Source organism: Cordyceps javanica, chromosome 6, assembly GCF_051103115.1.
Source record: "Cordyceps javanica chromosome 6, complete sequence".
NCBI classification, from domain to species: domain Eukaryota; kingdom Fungi; phylum Ascomycota; class Sordariomycetes; order Hypocreales; family Cordycipitaceae; genus Cordyceps; species Cordyceps javanica.
Genome location: NC_139300.1, coordinates 2,295,402 through 2,313,072, shown reverse-complemented (window position 1 = coordinate 2,313,072; position 17,671 = coordinate 2,295,402). Strand labels below are relative to the sequence as shown.

Sequence of the window (17,671 nt, the reverse complement as noted above, 5' to 3'; positions counted from 1 at the left end):
CCGACATTGATGACGCAAAGAGTATAGACCGGTGTCGGATTGCCTGTGACTGTTGGTCCTGAGACCAGCGAGCTCAACTACTTATTAGATGACTGCAATGGCTGGACTACCGTGCTAGCGGATATATATATAGTCATTAAATATGACTAGTGTATTATATGGATTACTTTGCTACTTTGAGTTTGATACAATATTACCAGCTCTGCCTGAGAGAAAGGCTGCCGCATTACTAGCAGCCAAAGTCACAAGTACACGTTTACTGTGATACCTTCTTTCTCCATTCTAACAAAAAATATAAAGAGAATGAAAAGGGGGATCCTCGATGTGACTAGCACAGTTTCGATTCTTTATATGAAATATTTTGCCGGATTCTATTCCTACTATACTGGACTGTCCTACAGTATTGCCAATAGTTAACCGGTAACTACTTCTTATCCAACCCGTAAGTAGCGCTGGTAGCAACTGAAGTATCCCCCACTACCCGCAAACTATGATGGGAACTGGACCGCAATGGGGACTTACACCAAGTTAACTAGGTAGTCTCATATCAGGTGTATCTTTGGCTCTTCAGTTCCGGCCCCTCATCACGGCGAAGCAAGTGTTTGCCAGTGCTACAAGACACATTTCCCTTTGCCAGACCAGAGAGGCCCCCCTCCCGTTGCAATCCCGCATCTGCAGCAGGTTCCTCCCAAGACATCATCCCGCAAGACTCTCTCCGCTAGGTAGCAAACTCGCCCACAACTTGCCGGGATATAAGTACTGGTACGGAGTAGCTCGAACCCGCTACTCTTAATTGGCTCGTATGGCTGCCCTAAAAAAAGGCGCGCCCGCTCCGGGTCCCTCGGTGCGCGATCCGCGACAGCGCCGGCTTGCGGCTGCGGCCCAAAAAAAAAAATAGAATAAGAAAAAAAAAAAAGCTTGTCACATTCGTCGATTCACGTCACCAGAATCTGCCACGTGAAATTTCTCAAAAAAAAAAAAGGCTTCCGATCATCCAGCATTGTCGCGTCGCTGTGCCCGAGGTTGCATAAAGGCAGTCCCATCCTTGGACGGCGTTGTCGAGTAAAGAAGAAAAAAAAAGAATTCTCGTCATCGACCCGGTTCTCCCCAGAAATCCGTACCAAACTGCTGGGAACGCAGTTCACACACGCGCAAGCCATGGCCTTTACGATGCACTCCCACTCGGGCCAGTTCTGCGGCCACGCCGTAGACCAGCTCGAGGACATAATCAAGCACGCCATCTCGGTCGGCTTCAAGACGATAGGTCTCACGGAGCATATGCCGCGCTATGACAAGCGAGATCTCTACCCTGAAGAGGTAAAGAGAAGATGATATCTTCCCCCCCCTTCCCCCAACCTGTCACTTTACTCAACCTCTATGTGGACATGAAGCTTACTCGACTCGATTCAATGTTAGCTCAACGACGGCCCCGAGGCCGCCCTCGCCATGCTGCCTCGTCGCCACGAGGCGTACCTCGCCGAGGCCCAGCGTCTGCAGGCCGCCTACGCCGACCAGATCCACGTCATCATCGGGTTCGAGGCCGAGTTCATCCGCCCCGAGTTTGGTCCGCTCGTCGCGCAGCTCGCCGCCGAGCCCTGCGTCGACTACTTTATCGGCTCGGTGCACCATGTCCACAGCATCCCCATTGACTATGACGCCGCCATGCTGGCCGCCGCCGTCGCGGCGTCGTCGCGGCCAGGCGGCGGCGGCGGCGGCGGCACCGAAGAGGCACTCTACGAAGACTACTACGACCTGCAGCACGAGATGCTCACGACGCTGCGGCCCCGCATCGTCGGCCACTTTGACCTCATCCGCCTGCTGAGCGAGGACCCGGCCAGGGACATTCGCCGGTGGAAGGGCGTCTGGGAGCGCGTCCTGCGGAACCTCGGCGTCGCGGCGGAGCAGGGCGCGTGGCTCGAGTGCAACAGCGCGGCACTGCGCAAGGGGCTGGCCGAACCCTACCCGGGTCGCAGCATCGCAGAGGTACGTACGCTGTAGCTGGCGTGATTGATTGTCGCCCGAGGAAAACCCCCTCGACTGACTGACATTTGGGGCCAAAAAAAATTAATAAAATAAAATAGAAAAATAAAAACTAACAAAAAACTCGTGCAGGAATGGCTTAAACTCGGCGGCAAGTTTACACTCTCCGACGACAGCCACGGTACCAGCCACGTCGCCACCAACTACCTCGGCGCCGTCACCTACCTGCAGAGCCTCGGGGTCGAGCATGTCTGGACGTTTCGGCGGAACCCGCATCCCTGGCAAAAGGGCCAGGGCCGCGCGACGCTCGAGGACGTTGCGGTGCCGTTGGCCGAGATCCGCGCGCAGTTCGAGCCTGCTGCGAAACAATGACCAGCCCCCGCGCGGCCACTCACCAAGAGCAGTATCAGTGCCAACGGGACCGCAAAAGTACAGCAGCATGTCGCACCCAGGTTCACCATCTTCACGTTACAATGATGCGAGAGGCAAAAAAAACCAAGAGGACAGAATTAGAAAACTAGAGAGAAGATGCCGAATCTGCGAGTAGCAGAGGCAGCTCGGAATAAAAGAAAAGAACCGGCCATCCATCACGTGGATCAACACTATAAACATGTGGCACGGGGTATCATACATTAGAATATAGAAGATCGATAAAAGTAATCGATAAAGCAGACAGAATCAAGAGACGGAGAAGCTGGCTGTTGTAATCAGACAGCCCTTCTCAGAAGAACCAGAAATGCAAAAGTCCGGTTCGTTCCAACATCAGCGATGCCAGAGTCATTCCTAAAGCGATGTGCTTCTGGACCAGATCCACAAGGTCGAGGAAAATAAAAAAGAGAAAAGGTGACTTGCTTTTGGTAGCGTCGAGAGTGCGTAGTTGAGAAAACAAAACACAAGGGTTAAAAAACAAAAAAAAAAAACTATACGCACGACTACACTCTGTGTGGCGTCTCTGGAACCTTCCACATGGCCTTTGGCGTCACCTCTTCTTTGGGCTTCAAGACGTCGCCCGCTGCTTCTCCGTCGCCGCTGCCGCCGCTGCCAGGCCGCGGCGCAAACGGGATGCCCGAGGTGTAATGAAACAAGTGCGACACGCCGGGCTTCTTCTTGACGGGGCTGGGCGTCGTCGCCGCGGGCGTACTGGCCGAGGAGGACGTGGGCACGTTAGGCTCCAGCCATGTGAGCGAATCCTCGTGCTTCACCGCGACGGGTGTCGGTCCCTCGGGCTGGTAGTTGATGAACACGCCAGGGTCGGCGGGCGGCGGCGACGACGCCGTCGTGGACATGTCTCCCCCCTTCTTCTCGAGCGGCGACGGCGAGTCCAGCATGGACCGCTCGTCCAGAGGTGTCGAGAGACCCGACGCGGTGCTGCGGCTGAGGAAACCGGCATCAGACGGCGCTGGCTGCGGTGGTGATGTCTCAACCGCGGACAAGCCTGTAGGTGGCAGGCTTGCGTCGTGGATCCGTGGTGCAGTAGGTGGGTTGCCTGCTGTCACTTCATGCTTGAGAGCATTGGCTTCCCTTTGCGATTGTGTAATCAAATTAATCTTAATCTTTCGCATGCCCGTGGTGATCTTATCAACAGGCGGCACAGGCGGTTCCGACGCCGGCGCGGGGGGTGACAGCGGAGGCTGGCTCTTCTGCCTCGGTTTGACGACGGCCGTCTTGGCCTTACTCGACGGCGTCGCGGCCCGACGGGTACGAGGCGTTTTAGGCGTTGCCGTCGTTTCTTTGGGGGCAGTACCTCTCTGCCGCGTCTTCTTCACATTCAGGTTGGGCGGGGGTCTCGCCGGTTCTTGGACCACGCCGCCCATGCTGGAGCCGGCACGGCTGCTGCCCGACGTCGGAGGGCGACTGTGCTCGTACTCGGCCGGCAGCGGCGGGACAGGAACGACCTCCTCCTTGCCGGGACTCTGCGAAGTGGCCGACTCGCTGAGCCGTCGCGAGCGTCGGCGTTGCTGGCCACCAAAGGCCTGGTCAGCTTCCGTTGACTTGCCTCGGACACCTCGGGATGATGGCTGCTTGCTCGGCGACGAAAGGGCCTTGACGCGTTCCTGAGCATCGTCGGTGGACCATGCGCCGACCCTAGGTTTGCGCTCACGCAACGACATTCGCGATGTCGGTCTCTCTTGCGGCGCGGGCGTCGGTGGGATGGGGATGCCCAAGAGGATAGACTGCTTATCACGTCTAACGCGCGTTGCCTCCGCATTCAAGTCCTCGGCCCGGCAGCTGTCTACCTGTCGGTCGCTGGGGATCAGGATCTTGCTGAGCTCGTGCGCCGCAACTGTCCACGGCACGTCCGGCGCAACCGGCGACGCAGGGCGGGGACGCTGAATCGTCGACGAGAGACCAGATAAGCTGCGTCGTACCTTGATAGGGTCGATAACCCTGGCAGATGATGCTTGCGTGGCGGAGAAGTATGTTGGAGGCGTGCCAGTCCGTGGTTTTCGGGGAGGAGACTGAGGATGCGCGACGAGAGTTTCAAGGGAGTCCAGGTGCTGGCTGGACCACCAGCTGGCGTCGTACCGGTGTAGAGAAGGCCCGACAGGTCGTTGGATATCCGTGGCCTCTGGCTCTGGTTCAGCAATGGTGCCTAGCTTCTGGCCCATTTCATAACCCAGACCTCGAGCCGTGTCTGACGTCTGCATTGATTGATCGCCGACCAGGCCGCTCAGATGGCTAAAGACGCCGGAAAATAAGGCCCTGTCGCTGTACCCTCCCTCCAAAACGCTGATTACGCGGCCGCCGACGTGAAGGCCTTGCTCATTAGCGATTCTGACCACGTCTTGGCTGAGACGGGCATAAAATTCAGTGGGAACATTGACTTGGTGTCTCTGCATGCCGGCACTCTCCCACTCGCTGGCATCGAAACCGGCCGAAAAGAAGATGGCTGCCTTGGGTTCTCTACCCTCTGCTCGCAGCTTCCTCGCCTGTTCCCTGAGATATGCGCGCGTCTTTTCTAGAATCACTGAGTATTTTGACTCGTAAATGTCCCAAAATTCCGTTTCCGTCTTCCAAGATTGCAGATGGACATTCCAGACGCTTTGCCCATGCGCATTGTCAATGCAGAGGGACGCATTCTTGACCTTGTCCTCGTCACCCATCTCGCATGGGTATGAATTGATGTCGTGAAGGCTAAAGTATCCGATAGAGGTCTTCTTCCACTGCTGGAAGTTTTTGGTCGCGGCGTTGGCACGCGCATTGTGCTGCCAAACAATGGATTGAGATCCATCGCCGTGGTGCAGATCAAAGTCGATGATGGCGGCATGAGTCAGGCCATGCGCGAGAGCACCATGCATGATGCCCACCAGCACGTTGTTCACCCAGCAGAAGCCCGACGGATGCGCGGCGGCGCAATGGTGACCGGGAGGTCTCACGGCAACAAACGCGCGCCGTGGGGCCGGGGCCGGACCAAAAATGGCATCAACACCATCGCATACCGCGCCAAGTGCGCCCTCCATGGCATCCAATGACTCGGCGCATAGATATAGGTCGCCTTCATGTAATGGTTGCGCGGGCTCGTCTCTGTCAGCGTTCTCGGGTCGTTGCAGCTCCCTACCGCCCAAGGCCAGCTTGGATTCGGCAGTGTTGCACATCAGTTTCAGCTCCTCCATCCACTTTGTGCCATGAACGTTCGTAACTGCGGCTGACGTCAAAGGCACGCTTCGTGTCGATTTGCGGATGCGAAACGGAATCTTTGGGATCTCGTGGATCTTGGCTTTGGGATGCACAGGGTACGCCCCCTCGTCATGGCGGTCGCCGAGCCGTACGTAAGCCAGCGACACACCGAGAACAGCGGCTTTGACTCGCTCGGGCCGTTCTACAATGGTGCTTAGCGCGTTGCGCGAGGTTCGCGGCCGGGAGAAGCGGTGGCCGTAGACGGCGTCGTGTAGAATAACAATCGTCTCGGACGGCAGCGTCGCGTCCGGGCCGTGGTGTATTCGCATCTCGGAGCGGAAATAATCGGCGGCGACGGAAGGGGCCGTCGGCGGCGGCGGCCTCTGCTCCTCCGCGTGCAGGCTCCCCATCGACGGGGACCGGGTCACCTTGGGCGACATGCTCTGGGTCATGCTGGAGCGGCGCGACGGCGCGCGGGCCGAGGAGCCGTGGCCGTTGGCGGAGTGCAGCGAGTTCATGGAGGCTTTGCGCAGCAGGGTCGGCGTCGTCGGCCGCGATTCGCGCCCGGACGGGCTCCGGGAGGGCATGCACTGGCCCGGCGAGACCGAGGTGCGTCGCGACGACGACTGGTGCAGCGAGCGGGACGCGTCCGACAGGCGGCGCGAGCCATACTTTTGGTCGCCCGAGGTCAGAAGCGACAGCTGACTGAGCGACTGCGTGAGACTTTCGTCATCGTTTCTTGCGTTCACAGCGGCTGTGGTGGTGGTGGTGGTGGTGATGGCGCCGGCGGTTCTGTTGGCGGACAGTCGGCGCGACGGCGTGGAAGCTCCGTTGGTGTGCGCCATGATGCTGCTGCGTATATGATCATGGGCCCCGACGGCAGTGCAGAGTTGGAACGGGTTAAAGAAGCAGCAAGCGACGCGGTTATAACAATTCGAGCTATAGATGAGCGAGTCGTCGGCGTGCAAAGTTGGTGGTAGCGGGGTTCAAACGTTGTTGTTGTTGTGCTAAAGTTAAGTTGGCCCCCTGGCCGGGGGACGGCATAAGGTGGTGGGTGGTTTGTTATTATTAGGCAGTGGACTGGCCTTTGTCCTACCGTGCAGCCCGTCACCGTGACTTGATGGCTATGGCCTCTCTGTTGTGGTATTTGAAAATTGACAACGACTTTGAATTCAAATCAAACGGAATTTTTTTTTGTTTATTCGCATCGCATTGTCTGGCTTGAGAACCTTGATTCCTCGCCATCTCGTTTGTCTCACCCTCGACAGCCCGGAAGAAACAAACACGCGACCAACGACTTTGCCGAAATTTTTTTTTTTTAAAAAAAATTAAAGCCGAGGAATAGTAGCATGAGCTCAAACTCAAACCGATCGATGGCTTAATTCGTTGGAGCAAACTGCCGTACCCTGAAAAGAGAGCGATGCTGCTGTGCGGTGCGTTCATCGTTGTCCAATGGTGAAGTCTTGGATGAAGCGAGCACCCGATGCACCATGTCAGTCCTATTCTGAAGTTGTGAGCAAAATGAAATCATGACTTTTTTGTTGTTACTTTGTTTCCCGTTTTTACCTTTTGCCCTTTGTTTACTGCCAATACAACAGACGACAGATATTTCGGCCGTCCCGTGACGGGCTTCGGTGCCGTGTTGAGTGAGTGCAAAGACCGCCACTCTCAACTGATGTCAAGCCTAGCGAATATGGCACATATTTTACCTTGCCGTCTCATATACCGGCTTTTAGCCTTTTGTAGATATAATACACGACCAGAAACAGCGAATCAGCTTGCCAACGAGACTCAGCATTATTCTGGTCCCGACAGCCCACAAAGCGATCCCCGTACCGGCATGTACTTCACTCCTTTCCTGGCGCCAGTATAGGCTTATGCAGACATTGAACGATTTGTTCGATGTCAAGCTCTCATTCAAATGTCGTTGTGAGTTGAAGGCAACTCGACGCATTCGGGATCTGCAGTGTGGACGCGGAGAAAACGGAAACTGGTCATGGACACCAAGTCGCGCAGGATAGTCGCACATTCACGCTTCTAGGCTAGAAAAGACAGTTGTTTATTGTCAATTATCATGTCGTTCTGCTTCGGTGCAAGCTCTCTCACGCTAGATATAGGTCAACTGGGTGGTTTGGGCCGTACTCGCCTTTCTTGGGCACGCTCTTGCTCGATCTTTTCGTTATGCTACGTGACCCGTCGCCCCCGTATTGTTGCTCAGGCTTCTGTGTGTCATGCAGTCGCCTGTTTTCGCAGGCGTTCGTTCCTCCGACATCTCGCAGTCGCGTCGTCATAACTAGCACATGGCCGCATGTATATGCTTGGCGGCAAGTGGCACGCCGACTGCAATGGCTGGCGCAAAGCAGGATCTTGCCGGACAAGTTTCGAAAGGTCTTCGGAGCTTGGAACGCGATGCAGAGCAGCCATCGCGTGAAAATCATTTTCCTACCCAAATGAGGGTAAGGAAGGGCCAAAAAAGGGCCTCTGGAAGGAGAAAGCTGGGGAGCCCAGAAGCGGACTTGATCTGGCCCCGGAGGCATCACTAGACAAGAGAGGGAGGGTGCGAAGGCGAATTCAGATGAGTTCTTCCCCAATGTAAAATACATCAACCTTAGTTCTGAGCGACAAACGGATTGAAGATTACTACGTTGTTCTGCAAAACATGCGTTCCTATATCCTGCTCTTGGCTATTAAAGCTCGTGGTGCTACCCTGTACAGTCGTCTATTCACGGCTGCTTACACGACACCGATCGCTATTAAAAGTCTGACGTCCATTGGCTATTTCCTGCTTGAACAAGTACAATGACTTGAGCGAGAGATATGATGGCAAGTGAATAAGCGTTTGATGATCAAATTAGTGATGATTGAAGCGCGCTGTTAGTAAAGCTGTGGTGACCAAGTTTGCCCACTGTTGCATCCAACGGCTCGGGTAGCAGCGGCGACCAAAGAAATCAAAATCCGCCACTATTCAAGCTACCAGTTTTTTTTTTCCTTGTTTCCGAGAATCATCTCATTTTTCCCAACTAGCTGCAGCATAACCCCTGCTAGCTTTCATCGACCCACAAGAGGGTGAATCCCAGTCAGATAATGTGTAAAATAAAGTATCGAAACTTGCCCCGATGCCTCGGCCGGGCACACTTCCCATCAGCCAATCGGAAAGCTTCTCAGCCTCGTACGAAGCCCCACAGATGTCGGCCGAATCTTCGTACGAAGCTATACCTATTCGGGCTGCGGCGATCTGCGACATCCGCAGTAATGTCTACATTACCAAGGATAAACACCCGGAATCAAGTCTCCGAGCTGAATTCTTAGTGCTGAGATAGTTGATTGCCGTTTTTCTAAAGCTCTTTTGTATTTTGACTGATTATTCTTCTCCTTCCCACAAAGCCCCCTTCGTTGTCGAAACAAACTAGTCATGGCACAGTCGTCTGACGAACGACCTAGTTCCGCCAATGCACCGTTCAGTGGTGATGGAGACATGGAGTCTGCAACGAAAGAACGCATCCAAGAAGCCGAACAACCACAACAACGAGAAGCAAACATGGACTTTCAAAGGGGCTTCTTGTCTTCTGTTGTTGTGATTCCCACGATTCGCAACGCTACAGAATACAGTCGGGCGACAAAATGGGCATTGACAGTCCTCGTTGCCATGGCCGCTCTCAGTGCGCCACTCGGTAGCAACATTCTGCTTCGTGAGTTGAATCTTCCTTTATTTACTCCCATTTCCAATGCTGTGTCTGGCGGCAGGGAGACAATAAGCCCATGGCCTACATCTGAGGGAAGCGAGGGAAAGAATTAAAAAGGCAAGATTGAAAAAAAAAAGAGGCGGTCCATGCTCTTCCAAGTGACGCTTCGCTGGCTTTCATTTTCTTCGCTTCACTCAATGCGCGTGGTGGGCATCTCTAGGAGAACACATTTGCTAACTAGCATTTCCACTGCAGCTGTTCTAAAGCCGATTTCCGAATACTTCCACACATCCCACACCGTTGTCAACCTCACCATAGCCTTGTATGCCCTCGCCGTCGCCATCACCCCCCTGTGGTGGTCCAGCATGGCCGAGACGTACGGCCGCCGTACCGTCTACCTGGTGACGTTTCTGCTGCTCGCCGTCTTCAACGTCCTCTGCGCCGTCAGCTCGAGCATCGGGATGTTCATCGCCATGCGCCTGCTCGCCGGCGGCGCGTGCGCCTCCGTGCAGGCCGTCGGCGCCGGCACCGTCGCCGACCTGTGGGAGCCGCAGGACCGCGGCCGGGCCATGGGCATCTTCGCGCTCGGGCCGATGCTGGGACCGCTGACGGCGCCCATTGTCGGTGCCGCCCTCGATAGCCGCTGGGGGTGGCGCAGCACCCAGTGGTTCCTCGTCATCTACGGCATCGTCGTCTGGGTCGCCATGGTGGTGCTGCTGCCCGAGACGTCGACAAAGTACAAGGCCGGCGCGAAGCTGCCCGAGGCCGCGGCCGCGGCCGAGGAGGGGAAGCAACCGGCATCGCTTGGCGGCGCCGCGCACAAGGCCAAGGCCCTCGTGGGCGTCCTCGTCAGCCCCATGCTGTCGGTTCGGCTGCTGCGCCACGTCCCGATCCTCATCGTCGTCTTCTACACGAGCATCACCTTTGCGAGCAACTACCTGCTCAACATTTCGGTTCAGGGTGTCTTTTCACGCCCACCCTACGAGTGGCCCGTCATGATTGTCGGGCTGACGTACATTCCCAGCTCCGTGGGCGCCGCCGCTGGCGCAATCCTCGGTGGCCGTTGGACCGATCACTGCATGAAGCGGGGTGCGAGAAGGGAAGGCCGCGTCGACGCCGCCACAGGCAAGCCCATCTATCACCCGCAGGATCGCATTAGTGAGAATTTCTGGGTGGCTGCAATCATGTACCCCGCTGCACTACTGTGGTACGGCTGGACTGCACGCGAGAACGTGTTTTGGATCGTACCGGTAAGCACCTTATTTCAACGTCTAATCCGATTTGTCCCTTGTCTCGCTCGACGTCAGCCGCAGCATCAAGGAGGATCGCGGCAGATTGACCAGAATAAAGCTAACAAAAAATTGCAGCTGATTGCGAATTTCTTCTTTGGCTTTGGATTCATGCTCATTTCCAGCGTCACCATGACTGTCATGACTGAGTTTGTGCCAGGCTCGACAACTACAGGCGTGGCGGTCACCAATCTCGTGCGCAACACACTGGGTTGCGTGGCCGCAATCATCGCCGACCCGTTGATCCACTCAATTGGAAACGGATGGACTTTTACTATTGTATTTTTCATTTGCATTCTCAGTGGCGCTCTAATGATTGTTATGAAGCGCAATTGGGAGCTTTGGAGGAAGGAGATGGAGGCAATTCGAAAGATGCAGTAGAATAATTGAGCTTCCGCGGATGAGCAGCAAAAACAGAAACCAGCATGAATTAATTGTAGAATTGTAAAACATTATAGCATAATAGTTTTGATCTTTGGAAAAAAACCAAGATCACAGAAAGATTCAGAAATAGAATGATCAGAGCCTTCGAACCTTTGGCGCACCCACTTACACAAAGGCACCATTTCCTAGAACACATTTCAATTACCTGACCTCTGTTAACCCACTTTAGAAGGCAAGTACAAAATTATGTAACCTGTAATCGTGTTTTGCCACCGGGCAGAGTTGTATTGCTTGTATTTTCTCTCCGTCTTTGAGAGCTTTCGGAGCTGCTTTTCCGAATACAAGAATGCGTGCGACTTCCGCTCGGGGTGGCAAAGTGGCAACGCCCACTTCTTTCTTCGGCAAAATAGGCCAGTTACTCCGTAAGCTATAAAAAAGTTACTCCGACTGGCATGAAGAACAACAGGCTAATAATTGCGGCTGAAGACCCTGCATGAGGTAGCGTGCATGCGTGGTTCGTGGTCTCGACTAGTGAGATAATGAGCTCACCACAATGCGGAATGGGAAATTAGCTCAACATGGCCGGCCGTTTAGAGATTAATCATGCTATGTAACGTTTGTATTCAGCTGACGCCAGCAACGGAAGGAGCCGGTGGTTGGACAGCAGGGTAATCGGGTTGCTGTTACTACCCCACGCACCATGATGCAGCCATGCGCGATTCATGCTGCGATACGACGGTAGCTCTTTATTGTGGAGGATACAGTCTTTTGAGAAGAATTTACAAAACTTTTCTTGATTTCTCTCGTCGAAGCAATCTGTAATTTTAAATCCTTGTACAACACAATCTGTACTTTTTAAACTATACTCTGCTGGCCATCGTCCAAAGTTATGCCGACTTGATGGGGGTAAACTCCACTTCGTCGTCTAGAGTAACAGTAAAACGATCTTTCCGGACGGCATTGTGCTTGCTAGGCTTGAGTGTGTAGCCCTCGAGTGTGGCAATCAGGATGGTCTTGAGGATGATTTCGGAGATATTCTTGCCGAGGCACCTCTCGCGACTGAAGCCGAAGCGAAGAAAGGCATGACGGTACGAAGTGGTCGACATGCCAATGAAGCGCTCAGGGCGAAAAACTTCGCTGTCATCGCCCCAGACAACGGGAGCCGTGTTGAGGCGTTTCCAATCAATGACAACAGTGCTGCCGGATGGAACGTAGTAGCCGCCAATCTCCTTGTCAATGGCTGTTCGCTCCGGGAGCGAGAACCCTGTGAGGCGGTAGATTAGTAAAGAACTTTTGAGTACAGGTGGATAGTGGCGGATTTTGAATCAGAAAAGGAGAGAGGTGAGAGAGAGAGACTCACAAAGCACTGGGCGCATTCGAAGCGACTCCAAAACGGCGTAGTGCAGAAGAACATCCCTCTTGGCAATGTATTGCTGCACGTCGTAAGAAGGATCCGTCTTCATTTGTGCAATCTCTTGGCGGAGAGAATCCTGGAAACGAGGGTTCTCTGCAATATTGAGCAGGAGAGAGGCTACAGCGGTGGACGTGACATCAATGTTTGTAAAGAGGAGCTCATCCACGGTTTGCAAAAACTGATGTCTTTTGTTAGCCGGTGCCGAAGCAATATATAATGAGAATTAGAGGTTCAAACTCACTTCCCGCTTCGACATGTCTCCTGCTTCGACACCGCGGTAAATCACGGCAGCAGGACAGCGAAGTCCCTCCTGTGTTTACGAATCAGTACGTGCGTGTTGTTGACTCGACGTTTTACGTCAAGCCAAGCGAAAGGAAATAAGCCTTACAGCATTGGAACGACGAATTACCCCGTCATTGAGGCTTTCCCAAGTGCGTTGAAACTCCTGCATACGGCGCCGCGACGTCGTGGGCAGCATGTTGTACAACTTGGAGACGTTCCATTTTCCGAAAAACGCATCCAGCATGAGCTTGTCATGAATTTCATTCAGATCGACAAGCTGCTGGTAAAGCTGTTCCTCATGTCAGTAGAAGAAGAAAAGTATAAACTCGAAAAGAGGGCGTTGCCATCATTACCTTGTGGTCAAAGGCCTCGCCGTAGGTGACTAGACCAATCAGACGAAACGGCAGCAGCCGGCAAGCCTCGGCAATATTGCGGACAAATCCACCAGCAGTGGGCGGCGTGGAAGAGAATGAAGAAGACGTGGGCTTGGCTAGGTCGGCGAGCCAGCGCATGGCCTCGCCGTTATACAGCGGTACCATGTTCATGCTTGCATTGCGGGAGTACTCCGGGTCAAAGTGCGATCGCATGACAGTCCATTTCTTCCCCGCCTGGACGCCCACGGCTCCGCCGAGTAGCCTTGGCAAAGTTGTTAGCTGTTTTTGTTCTTTTTGATACGAGAGATATAATGAGAATGGAGATGGGCGAAGGAAGAAGCACGGGAGCGGGGGGGTTGCGGGGATGGGCTGATGAAGACATACTGGCCGAACCCGTCACCAAGGTTCATGTTGGTGGGTTTCGTGTGGTCTTTGGCATCCTTGCGGCAAAACTCTTTGAGGTGATCGGGTTGAGTAATGACAAGCTCTTGGTGAGGACCGTTCCATACGAGGAAAGGGTTGTCACCCGCAATGTCGCGGCCTGCTTCGGAGACTTGGGGTCTGTGTTCGCTGGCATCAGTATAGCCTCTGGGTTGTCCGTAGTCTTCTTTAATAAGAAGACATCTCAGTGACATACCCATGAGAAAATCGTGAAAAACGAGTATTGCCTTTGAGCATTTTGACCTTGCGGCCCTCAGCGTCCGTGAAAGGCTTTCGGGCCTGTGCTTCGGTTAGCACTGAGCATGCGAGCGTATCAAATGTCACACTTGCCTTTTTGTTGGTAAAAATCGTCGTGAGGACGAGTAAGAGCACTGTAAAAGCGGCCAAAACACCCTTGAAGGGCATTCTAGCCAGCATGGGAGTAATGTCCAGTGCGATAGAGTCCATCTTGTCCTTGTCGACAACCGATATCTGACCTGTGTGGAAGGCTGTGTAAAATCGTCTGGATGAATCGAGAGAGTTATTGTTTCTTGACAATTCAAGCTACTAAGTCTCTCAAAATTTAGGAAAAGATTTAAGAAAAAAAAGTTTCGACTTTTCAGTTCATTCGAGAGACTGGGGCTGAATGTGCTGCAACCCTACCTCTCTGCAAGCCGTACTCTAGAGCCGTATTGTTACGGGGCGACTGCATAAGCTTATGGCTTTTTAATGTATTTTCTTTTTTAATATCTAGTTCTTCTCGAAACCCTGGAGGTTCCTCTGTTAGCTTGGCACTTCGATCCGGCCAAATGGAAGGCAAAATACTTGCCTAGTTTGTGCTGACTAGCTTCCTTCAGCCTCACTCTAAGTGGTCGCTGATCTCGCGATCATGGCATTAACGGCAACGCGCGCAAAACTAGTTTCGACACCACCGCACTTGATTGTTGGAGCTTCATGGAGCCAATGGACCAGGCCCAGTACAACACGCTCCATTCAGCTAAGCCGCCACCCATCGTTGCCACCGAATATCTTTGCCCTTCTCTCTCGCCCTTCCCGTGCCGCTACCCGACCTCGATCGCCATTGGCGTCTTAGCTCTCCAGAAAGGGTGATATCCTCGGAGATTCGTCAAGCCTTCTTTTACGCCACCGCGCAGGAGACTACGACGTGAAGGGTTGCCGTGACCGACAACTACTCACAACAGGAAGGAGGGAAAACCCAATGTTACAACGTGGAGCACATGCAGGGATTGGCTAAGAATGCACTTAGACTTACTTTTTAACTTGATGCGGAAAAATAACGGCCAACTAGCGTTGCGACGTCAGGCCCGCATGGTGTGGTGGCATGCTAAGACGGCGTAACTCGAATTCACGGCTATCGGCCGTGCCGTATGCATGCCGACGGCAGCCGATAGTAGTTTCTCCAGCCAAAATTTATAATGGCTTTTTCTTGGAACTTGGACCATACCTAAAAGGTCCAAGGCCACAGATTGAAACGATTGTGGTGTGCCTGATTTCGACACCACCCAACTATTCTCTGGCTGTCTGCCACTCGACGAGAAGAGAGAAAGTGGCTATTCTTGGACCAATCCTACCATAGAAACTACAAGCTAGGCCTCGTATCTGACTAGAGCGTAAAAAGTAAACAGTGTAATCATTTACTAGATCCAATCACCGATTGAGGGCTGTGCGTCTCGGGATGGAGTAGCGTTCTTTGCCCAAAGTTATGTGTACACACTGACTCCTCCATATTGTTGACCGGGGCTTATTTCGCCTCTCAACTGGAGATAATGGCTCGTTTACCCCATTCAGCTGAAGCCATGATTACGTCTCTCCACCTTTTCTGCCGGTGAGTCGGCTTGATCCTCTCACCGTTGAGCTGCTCAGGGCGGAAATCACATCCCGAGGTCTAGTCTCGAACCTGTCGAAACATTCGACCGGCCGATCTTGCCCGAATTGAAGAAATGTGCGTAGACTGGAGAAATTGAAGCTAAAATCGATTTCCAATAGAAAACACTAAAAAAAAAAAATCAAAAAAATCTTTGTGAAAAAGAAATAAAGAAACAAGGTCAAATCAAAGACATATAAATTTGCCACCTCGAAAGCTGTCATCCAAACTCTCCTCATTGACCTTGATACCAAGTCAATCGACAAGACACGCCAAGAAACATGACTTCTTTCTTGTTTCCAGCCACCACGGCCTCCCAGGGCTTGCGCCTGCGCAACAACTACGGCTTAGTATACACGGACATTGTCCGGGCATCGTCCGATGCCGTCGACGCCCTGTCCCTCTACCGTGACCTCCTCTTCTCCCAGGACCCCGACTGTAACAGCGTGGGGTTCGCCGCGTTTGACGCCCATGTCGGCGATACGTCGTGCCAAGTCCGGGCTGCCATGCTGCTCGATCTGACGCGGCGCCACAGGAAATGGGCCGCGGAGAGCAGCCGCGCCATCTGGCTCGACGACTATATCGACAAGCTGGCTGCTGTGCGCGACAAAGCGCGGGCTACGCTCGCCGATCTCACAATCAAACGCATCCACCCAGCAAAGCTGGGCATCGGGGCGACGGAAGACACCCCGGCTGGTATCCTGAGCAATCTGGGCTGGAGCGAGCCCAACGTCGCTCGTCGTGTCGATGCGTTGTACCAACGCGCCGCGCCTGCGGTCCCTCATGTTTACAGTCTTGGTTTATTTGACAACAATGAGAAGAATCTGTCCTTGGCGCAGCAGGGCCCAGGGTCCGAAGGCCCTGGGGCCCGTACTCCTCTCTCGGACGCAGGGGTGACGAATCTGGAGACACTCCCAGAGACATCATGCTCGTCCGACATGTCGGATGTCGACTCAGCACCCTCCTCCCAGGTCTCTGACACCGGTTCCCAAACGCCGCTGAGCGTTCATCTCGCAGAGTCCCTACGCCTGGAAGACTTGCCAGACAAGGCCACCCCCTCGTCCTACATGTCGCCGCTGCTCGAGGGACCCGACCCGGCAGCCGCATGGGACGCGCTCGACCCCAAGATGGCCGTCCGGTTCCTGGTATACTGCTTCACTCTGTCCAAGTACAAGACCTTTGGTCGCTTCGCCGGAGGAGTGGGCGGCCGCCTGTACCCAGAGGAGGCGATCCGAGTTGGCGACGCCATGGTGGCAGATGTCTGGAACCGCGCCACGCCTGACTACAAATACTCCAAAGCGGCACGGCGCGTCATCCTCGAGTTTGGCGCGCTCCAAACATGGATATCGGAGCTCAGCTGCGCTTGGCTGTGCCGCACAGCAAAGTTCTCGGCAGCGTCCCCTGCCCTCGGAAGGCAAGTCCTCTCTCAACGCAGCTATAGATGAAACGAGCACCAAAGGTTTAATATGAAGCTAATACTCTCCAAGTCTGATGGTGGATACTTTCAAGACGTCGTCCAAAAATGTGAGCTGCGTCTCAACATATGTGGGATGGCTTGCCATCAGAGAACTTTGGGCAAGAGAGGGTTACTCTCTCATCTTCGTGGATCGACACTTCTGCAATAATGGCAAGAAAACTCTTGATATTTTAAGACCAACTTTTGGCTAACTATCATCGCAGGCTACCACTCCAACTTTTTCTTGGTCACATTCAATCTCGAGAGCACAGATGCTGGTGCCGAGACTGGCCTCCCCGCGCACTGCCGTCCGCTTCGGCAGCAGGTTGCCTGGACCATGGAGCGCGTTGACCAGGACTGGCTCCTCAACGAGCATGGCCAGGGCCGTCCCTATGTCATCGTGACGGGTAACAGTATCAACGGCGCCTACGAGGATTACATGCGTGTTGCACACATCAGTCAACGGCACAATGCCGGCGACGGCGAGTGCGCCGACAACGAGGAGCACGTCGCGCGCTTCCTTGCCCATGACCCTGACCGTCTGGCGCTGTCTTTCTTCGGCCACCACCGGCATTATACGTTTGATAGCAGCGGCAAGGAGCAACAAAACGGTGCTAGTGTGGCAGCGGACAACGAGCGCGTCGCCGAGTGTATGGACCGCGCATTCCCGAGCCTGGCTGAGTGCTGGGCCACCTCCCACGGGGAGGCTGACAAGGTTGGAACGGCAGGTGCCTCTCTGCATATGTTTGCCTGGCAGCATTGCTTTGCCGAGACCAAGGGCCGTATCGCCCGGTTGGTCTATGACGCCAAGGATACACTGCCCATCTCCGCGCCGTTGAGCCGACTTGGTACCAAGTCGCTGTAGATATTTGTATAAATGTAGCTA

General features: G+C 54.0%; 5 protein-coding genes across 5 annotated transcripts; 3 read left to right on the top strand and 2 right to left on the bottom strand.

Moving 5' to 3' along the window:
• Window positions 1-1,158: 1,158 nt before the first annotated feature.
• V2A60_009137 (histidinol-phosphatase) lies at window positions 1,159-2,352 on the top strand (the record flags this gene model as incomplete). The annotated part of the gene is made up of 3 exons (XM_083260405.1): window positions 1,159-1,317; window positions 1,417-1,983; window positions 2,113-2,352. 3 exons carry the CDS (start codon window positions 1,159-1,161, stop codon window positions 2,350-2,352), a joined length of 966 nt encoding a protein of 321 aa, XP_083116531.1.
• Window positions 2,353-2,912: 560 nt separating this feature from the next.
• V2A60_009136 (histone deacetylase) lies at window positions 2,913-6,443 on the bottom strand (the record flags this gene model as incomplete). The annotated part of the gene is made up of 1 exon (XM_083260404.1): window positions 2,913-6,443. The coding sequence occupies one exon, from the start codon at window positions 6,441-6,443 to the stop codon at window positions 2,913-2,915; it is 3,531 nt and encodes a 1,176-aa protein (XP_083116530.1).
• A 2,567-nt stretch (window positions 6,444-9,010) lies between these two features.
• V2A60_009135 (MFS transporter) lies at window positions 9,011-10,951 on the top strand (the record flags this gene model as incomplete). Its single annotated transcript, XM_083260403.1, has 3 exons — window positions 9,011-9,287; window positions 9,537-10,531; window positions 10,649-10,951. The coding sequence occupies 3 exons, from the start codon at window positions 9,011-9,013 to the stop codon at window positions 10,949-10,951; spliced, it is 1,575 nt and encodes a 524-aa protein (XP_083116529.1).
• Window positions 10,952-11,841: 890 nt separating this feature from the next.
• On the bottom strand, window positions 11,842-13,912 carry V2A60_009134 (cytochrome P450 monooxygenase GliC2; the record flags this gene model as incomplete). The annotated part of the gene is made up of 8 exons (XM_083260402.1): window positions 11,842-12,218; window positions 12,315-12,546; window positions 12,610-12,678; window positions 12,757-12,939; window positions 13,004-13,286; window positions 13,409-13,585; window positions 13,662-13,744; window positions 13,796-13,912. 8 exons carry the CDS (start codon window positions 13,910-13,912, stop codon window positions 11,842-11,844), a joined length of 1,521 nt encoding a protein of 506 aa, XP_083116528.1.
• A 1,698-nt stretch (window positions 13,913-15,610) lies between these two features.
• On the top strand, window positions 15,611-17,650 carry V2A60_009133 (uncharacterized protein; the record flags this gene model as incomplete). Its single annotated transcript, XM_083260401.1, has 3 exons — window positions 15,611-16,747; window positions 16,817-16,853; window positions 17,010-17,650. The coding sequence occupies 3 exons, from the start codon at window positions 15,611-15,613 to the stop codon at window positions 17,648-17,650; spliced, it is 1,815 nt and encodes a 604-aa protein (XP_083116527.1).
• Between the last annotated feature and the right edge of the window lie 21 nt (window positions 17,651-17,671).